Genomic DNA, 7,500 nt, shown 5'->3' with positions numbered 1-7,500 from the left:
TTATAATGTAAAACGGTATTGATATTCTAATCTACTTGAATATTTAATACCATAAAACTAAAGGAATGTTGTATTGATGAACCCGGCGGATATACCTAATGTCTTTTCTCTTCTTTTATTTTTTATTGCCCTCCTGTCGTCAATTGACAGTTGACAGTATTATTTATATATATATATAATTTGATATGACTTTGATATGATTTAGGGCTTAATAAAATTCCCAAATCAGACTTTGGTAAATGATTTTTTTTTGCATCTCCTGCTCTGCTGATTCAGAGGTACCGTATCTTGGATCCAATGCAAAACTCTTTCTGAATGAGAGAGATAAAGACGAGAAAAACCAATGAAATAAAGTTGAAAGATTGTATAGTTTAATGGTAAAGTTTGATTACCATTAACCCCCAGAAAAGTTAACGAGTTTTTCGGTTTGATTCATATCCTATTCATCTTCTAAAGGTGTCCCTCGGCTGATTTATATTAAGTTAAGGTGGCCTTAGGCCTTATTCCCTATTGTATTTGTATTGTGTAGTGCTTTTTGATTTCCTAAAGGTGGCCATAGGCCCCTATGGTCCATTGGTGCCCCTATGGTCCAGTGGTTACGACCTCTCTCTTTCACGGAGAAAACGAGGGTTCAAGTCCCTCTAGGGGTATACCAAGACCATAGGAGTAGGATTTTATCAAAAGTGAAATGTATTTGTCAAGTCCGCCTGGTAGACGAAAGGAAGTTGATTATGGAACGTCTAATTAGGCGTTGGGTCGATGCCCGAGTGGTTAATGGGGACGGACTGTAAATTCGTTGACAATATGTCTACGCTGGTTCAAATCCAGCTCGGCCCAAAAATTCGCCAATATACTAACAAATGGTAGAACCCTCTTGTTCTTAAGAAATACCTGATAAGAGAGAATAAAAAAGAAGCCAAATTTTCTGTTAGATCTCTTCTTATTTCCCTGGGATTGTAGTTCAATAGGCAAGAGCACCGCCCTGTCAAGGCGGACGTTGCGGGTTCGAGCCCCGTCAGTCCCGACGGATCCAATAAGTACATCAATTCACCTCTCCATTTTATGTGAAATGAAAGAAGGGACAGAGATCATAATTTAATTCCGAAGGGGTTTCCCCTCTTTTTTTCAGGATTCTGTCGAAGAAAGAACAAACACTAAACTAAAATAAAATGAAAATAACTAAAATAGTGAAGTTGATAGAATATTCCATCTTTTCTCCCGCGACTCCTCTTTCTCATACTTCTTTGTCTTCCAAATAAAATTGGATCATTCAAATTTACAACCTAATTCCTCTCTTTTTCCACTTCGCTTGTATTTTTTGTTGGCGTTTTGTAGTTAATGGAAACGGACGAGGATACTTCATTTGATGGTTCTATACGGAAGACCTAAGGTAGGTTATAGAAAAGAAAGAACAGAAAAGAAGGATAAATAAAGGAATTTTTGATTGGTCCGGGAATCCAATCTTGGATTCGGTATGGATAAAAGATCTTCGTATGTTATACTATTCAATTCTCGACGACGAATTAATTTAATAGCTCAGATATTGTTATTCATGATATTGATCCGATTCAAGATCATCGATAGGTAATGCATTCATTGAATTGACAGGTGAAAGATTTATCATCTCTATGGGATTAAATCCCGAGTTATTGTGAAATAAAAAAAAACGATGAGATTGAGATTATGGAAGTAAATATTCTTGCATTTATTGCTACTGCACTGTTCATTTTAGTTCCTACTGCTTTTCTACTTATCATTTACGTAAAAACAGTCAGTCAAAATAATTAATTACTTGAAATGAAACTTGACTTCTGAGTTCTTATCAATAGTTGAAGAAATCAAATCAAAAGAATTATTTTTTTGCGTTTTAAATGAAATCAACGGGCTATAATGAGCGGTATTCTATGAGATCCGAGAGTATGGTAAGAAATTTCTTACCATACTCTCTATTAGTGTTATAGTAGTGTATAAAGTTGTACTTTACTTTCTAATAAAGTTGGTATACTATATTAGCTTCTATCTTCAATATATGTAGTGATTAATCCATATATGGAATTAACGTAGGACCCAATTCTCTTTCTTTCTGAAATAATTGTTTTACTGTTATATAATACATTTCTCCACTAGAATCCAATGGAATTTCGAAATGAATAAATTTTGATTTGAAAATTATTTCAATTCAAATAAAAAATAAAAAATGCGTTGCAGAACGATCTATAAAACAATTGATACCATTTCATTCCTAAACTAAATTAGTAGTCCTTCTAAAGTCCACTTCTTCCCCATACTACGAGTGAAAGGGAAAATGTAAAGACTACCATTAAAGCAGCCCAAGCGAGACTTACTATATCCATGTCAATTATGTCCCTTATCTTTATGCTAGAAATATTCCATTATTGTATTGCTCACTAATAATAGTAGAATCCATGGTCCAGAGTCAAAAAGGGATTCTGGCCGAACACTATTGATGAACCAATCAAATAAATCCATTTCTAAAAAACTCCTATATGATTTCTAACCGGGAAAGACTAAACACAACTAAAATACACAATGACGCTACAAAGGAATGTTACTAATGGAACATATAGTAATAAAAAAACAGGGCCCATTCTTTGTTGCCCTTCAAAGTACAAATAGATCAATTGCTATCTATTACAGACTTTTATTTCCTATTTGATCTAATCCGTACCCTTTCCTTTCCCGATTGTCTCTCTGAAGCAGTTGGGAGATAGTATATTATACTCTTGACGAGGGGTTTCAAAAAAAATAATAATTTTTTTTTTCACTTTTTCTATAAAAAAGTAAATTATCCATCCAATCTCAATCTAATAGTGATTGAATGCCTGAACACTCAGAGATTCTCGCGAGTCTATATATGTAGATTACATAAAGGACTTCCCACAACTAGTTAGCCGCCGGCGGCTATGCCAATGAAATTCAAGACCCAATCAGTAGACATTAGCAGTAGAAGGGAATCGGGAAGTCTTGCTTCGACCATTATAATATAATCTTTATTTGAATTTTAGATTGAAAGATTTCCAATCTTTTACAAAATCCCCAGAACAGATGGTTAGAATCAACCAAGTATCAACAATCGCCTTATCTGTTGGGTAAAATTTGGGTGATTTATATCAGCAGATAATAAATTTTGATTCGTTTGTTGATGAGGCGGCACCCGGATTTGAACTGGGGAAAAAGGATTTGCAGTCCCCCGCCTTACCACTCGGCCATGCCGCCAAAACGATACACAATAAGATAAAATTTTATGGGTTGGATTACTAAACTTTAGTTTATTGTACTTGCATCCCTTTTTTAATTTCATCCTTTTTTTTTCTAAATTTATAAAAATTCTAAAAGAAACCCTTTTCCCCTTTTGTTTGACCACCCCTTCGATTGATTGTATAGTATCTCAAAACATAAAATGTCGAAAAACTTCCCCTCACTTTTCTATTGAAAAATCAAATGTATATTTTCATTCAAAAAAGCCAAAATTTATGACACAAAATTTATGACAAATGGGAACCATTAACTATTCGTTGACTGAGAATTCCTGAATGATTCTTGGATTTGAATCTAAAATTGGGGTTGCCTAATGACATAAGAAACTACAAAACATACTTAATTGATTCTTAATCCTTTCAATTTCCATTATAACAAAAACGATAAGTATATGTAAACCCCACAATGGAAATTCTTACACAGATACCAAATTGGGTATCTTTTTTAGAGTATGTTTCCTATACCTATAAATATATGGAATTCGTTGGAACAAAAAAAGGCCCGGCTGGGTATTGACCGGGCCAGGCCCAAAAGGCACTTCGAACAAAATAAAAGCAAGAAGGTCTTCTTTATTTATCTTTCTATTTGGATCTTTCGAGCATCTAAATGGAATTGCTAATTATATAATAACGATAAAGAATGTGAAAGAAATACTTTCGTTAATCCTTACTTGATGTGTAATGTAACATAGTAATTATCTTTTTCAATTGGGAGAGATGGCTGAGTGGACGAAAGCGGCGGATTGCTAATCCGTTGTACGAGTTATTCGTACCGAGGGTTCGAATCCCTCTCTTTCCGTTTCCGTTGATGACTTTCTATTTTTTTCTTTCAAATTTCGCAAACCCCTTTTAAATTTAAATGATTTTTTTACTAGTTAAACGTATGGAATATGAATATATAAAATAAAATCTTAAGAAAATTGTAAATCAAGCAAGAAAAACGAAATTTTTATTTTATTCTTCACGTCCAGGATTACGTCCTGGATCATTGGATAGGAATCCAAAGATGAAGAGAGAAACAAAGAATATTACTACTGTGTAAACAAAAAGTTTGAGAGTAAGCATTACACAACCTCCAAGATCATTTTTTGAAAAAGAAAAACGAGAAAAGATAATAGATCCTCCATTTTTATATCACATATCCTATTTTGACACCAAGAAATGAATTCTAGAAATAGAAAAGAATGTTCAGAAATTCAACTGAAGTTTAAATTTGTAATAAGAGTCTTTGATTATCACAAATCATTTTCATACCCACAATTAGATATTCTAAGGGACCCTAACCTAATAAGGTCTTTCGCCGGAAAAAGGATTAGAATCGGGAAATGGGGCGAGCCAAATTTATTGCGGCTAGCCAAGAATTTCAATGTTTGAATTGAAGGTTCATACTCCCAGACTTATTTGATCTTATCAATTGTTATAATTTTTCTCGAATAAATCATGAATTTTCTAGGATAGTATTCAAGATCTTATCGAAAACTTACAGCAGCTTGCCAAACAAAGGCTAAAAGAAAAAAGAACAGGGGTATGACTGGCATAACATCTACGATTGGATTCAAAAAAGCATAGGCTTCAGGCAATTTGGCGAAGAAAAGACTACTCGGATAAAGGGCAGAATTAAGACAGATCAAACTAAAGATATTAAGCATAACAGACATTTTGTTCGTCGAAATAATTGCATTTTGATTGAGTTATTTATATAAGGAAAAATGAAGAAAGTAAGGTAGACAAAAAACTCCTTCTTTTTCCGCTCAATCAAAAATCCTCCAATTCTCAAAGGAGAATAGAAGAAATCATACTTTCATACAATATCTTAATTGAATTGTATGTAATGATCAATAAATTCAGTTGAATTCTAGATATACACATGTCAAAATCCTAGCACGAATCTATAATATATTCGAATAAAGAAGAAAGATTTTCTATAGATAGTTGGGCTGGAATTGACGAACACTTAATACCAATATTATTCTTTATTAGTATTAGTGTCCAATAACAATATAAATGGGGCGTAGCCAAGTGGTAAGGCAACGGGTTTTGGTCCCGCTATTCGGAGGTTCGAATCCTTCCGTCCCAGAGCATATCCATTGTATCCGAATACATCTTTTTTGTTCAACAAGGTTCTGTTTCAAGGTCTAATATTGGATAGAATTTTATTCTTCTTTCTTTTTTGATTTTTAATGATTCTTTTCGGAATCATATCTCAGTTTTTCACAAAATGAACTAAATCGAGTTCAAATGACATGCAAATGTAACTGACTCCTTTTGTGATCCAGATAAAGATAAGATGGGGCATAGATCACAGTTGCAGAAAGATTACTTAACCTCAGGTTAAACAAAATATGAAAATACATATAAAACGAGGAAGTGCTTAGCCTATGGGTATGTATTGTTATCCTATTTCAGTGACAATAGTCTTTCTATTTTTGTGAAAAAGAATTTGCATCCCTAAAATATTCAAATTTAAATATTTAACAATGATATTTCTTTTTATTGTTCGATCTATTTAGCTTATTTGCTTTAAATTATTGACAATTCTATTCAAAAAGAAACAGAAATTCTTATTTCTTATGATAATCAAATGTAGACTTTACTGTAAAAGTAAAACTTGACTCAAATAATGATGTCGAAGTAGGAAACTTTTTCAATTATCAAGATTTGTAATGATTCCTTATGGGTTGAATCTTTGAGAAGTTGGAAATGGGTCAGTCTATCTTATTGATTGAGTCACTTGAACAGGCAGAGTCAAATAGAATTTATTTATTCGTGTTATTTCTGTTAGTTATGTTATTTCTATATTTAGATTTCTGGATATTTCTGTTAGATATTTTTTTGAGATTATAGATTTATAGAAAAAATTTCCGTTCATACAAAAAAAGCCCGGGTCTTGCTAAGATTTCTTAATAAAAAATATTTATTATCTATGTAGCTAGGAAAAAAATATATAAATGACTATGTCTCTGTACCGACTGAACCAATGACTATTCATGATTCCATAATTGAATCAATTCCATACTGGTTCCAAATTAGAGGAATGTTATGGTAAAACTTCGTTTAAAACGATGTGGTAGAAAGCAACGTGCGACTTGAAGGACACGATCCGGTGTGGATTTTTATTCTTACATCCACCATTTTCTTTTATATAGGAATGAAGGTGCTCTTGGCTCGACGTCGTTTGTTCTATTCTACTAGAACCCTTCTTTTTTATTGGGTTGTAATGTAAATAGTTCATGATGGAGCTCGAGTAGAAAGTATGGATTAATTTCTCAGGGGCAACGATCTAGGGTTAATGCCAATCAATAAATTGGAACAACTTCGTAAGTATATCTTCGATATCAATATAGAAATTGAAAGGATCCGATTCGAGCAAATTTTCAATTCAAAAAAATTGTTGGAACCGCAAAACGTTTTCGATCCACAGTGTATCGCGCACGAATCAACCGTCGGTATGATTCTAGAAAGAAATCACAAAAGGGGTATGTTGCTACCATTTTGAAAGGATTCAGAAGCACCGAAGTAATGTCTAAACCCAATGATTTAAAACAAGATAAAGGATCCCAGAACAAGGAAACACCGCTTCAATTGTCTCACAGATCCGAATAAAGAATCCAAATAGATTTTCAACGAGACAAAAGAGGGGGTTAAAGACCACTCAATAAAAAAATATCTTAATTTTATTTAATATATTTGATAATTATTGAACTTGAGTTATGAGTACAAATGATTTTTTATTTTTCAGTAAGGAAGTTAAATAAAAATGACTATGAGTTAAATTATAGGCTAATTTCTTTTACGGATTCCTTTACTATTTATTATAATTTTATCCATAGACAAAACTTCAAATCATTTTTTCTCGAGCCGTACGAGGAGAAAACTTCCTATACGGTTCTAGGGGGGGGTTCTTTTTCATCTACATCTATCCCGATGAGCCGTCTATCGAATCGTTGCAATTGATGTTCGATCCCGAAGAGAAGGAAGAGATCTTCGGAAAGTGGGTTTTTATGATCCGATCAAGAATCAAACTTATTTAAACGTTCCCGCTATTCTCTATTTCCTTGAAAAAGGCGCTCAGCCTACAGGAACTGTTCAGGATATTTTAAAAAAGGCAGAGGTTTTTAAGGAACTTTGCCCTAATCAAACGAAATTCAATTAAATTAAGGAAATAAAAACTAAGGGTAGGATAGTGATTTCTATATAATTTTGGATATCTTTTCTATACTAT

The 7,500-nt window shown here is 33.0% G+C and overlaps 5 protein-coding genes and 6 non-coding genes across 11 annotated transcripts, besides 1 other annotated feature; 7 read left to right on the top strand and 4 right to left on the bottom strand. All coding sequences in view use genetic code 11, as the record gives it.

Moving 5' to 3' along the window:
* Positions 1-7,500: part of a sequence feature (large single copy (LSC)) that runs on past both edges of the window.
* Positions 579-650, top strand: trnE-UUC. The gene has a single exon. It is a non-coding gene; the product is annotated as a tRNA-Glu (tRNA).
* Positions 754-837, top strand: trnY-GUA. The gene has a single exon. It is a non-coding gene; the product is annotated as a tRNA-Tyr (tRNA).
* trnD-GUC lies at positions 951-1,024 on the top strand. Its single transcript has one exon. It is a non-coding gene; the product is annotated as a tRNA-Asp (tRNA).
* On the top strand, positions 1,684-1,788 carry psbM (photosystem II reaction center M protein). Its single transcript has one exon. It carries the CDS (start codon positions 1,684-1,686, stop codon positions 1,786-1,788), a length of 105 nt encoding a protein of 34 aa, YP_010495927.1.
* petN (cytochrome b6-f complex subunit VIII) lies at positions 2,265-2,354 on the bottom strand. Its single transcript has one exon. It carries the CDS (start codon positions 2,352-2,354, stop codon positions 2,265-2,267), a length of 90 nt encoding a protein of 29 aa, YP_010495926.1.
* On the bottom strand, positions 3,167-3,237 carry trnC-GCA. The gene has a single exon. It is a non-coding gene; the product is annotated as a tRNA-Cys (tRNA).
* Positions 3,990-4,077, top strand: trnS-GCU. Its single transcript has one exon. It is a non-coding gene; the product is annotated as a tRNA-Ser (tRNA).
* On the bottom strand, positions 4,233-4,343 carry psbI (photosystem II protein psbI protein). The gene has a single exon. It carries the CDS (start codon positions 4,341-4,343, stop codon positions 4,233-4,235), a length of 111 nt encoding a protein of 36 aa, YP_010495925.1.
* psbK (photosystem II protein psbK) lies at positions 4,748-4,927 on the bottom strand. The gene has a single exon. It carries the CDS (start codon positions 4,925-4,927, stop codon positions 4,748-4,750), a length of 180 nt encoding a protein of 59 aa, YP_010495924.1.
* On the top strand, positions 5,284-5,355 carry trnQ-UUG. The gene has a single exon. It is a non-coding gene; the product is annotated as a tRNA-Gln (tRNA).
* On the top strand, positions 6,318-7,431 carry rps16 (ribosomal protein S16). The gene is made up of 2 exons: positions 6,318-6,357; positions 7,205-7,431. The coding sequence occupies exons 1-2, from the start codon at positions 6,318-6,320 to the stop codon at positions 7,429-7,431; spliced, it is 267 nt and encodes an 88-aa protein (YP_010495923.1).

This window comes from Lactuca virosa, chloroplast (assembly GCF_052849685.1).
Source record: "Lactuca virosa chloroplast, complete genome".
Taxonomy (NCBI): Eukaryota; Viridiplantae; Streptophyta; class Magnoliopsida; order Asterales; family Asteraceae; genus Lactuca; species Lactuca virosa.
Note: the sequence above shows the minus strand (reverse complement) of the source record. Positions and strands in the feature narration are given on the sequence as shown.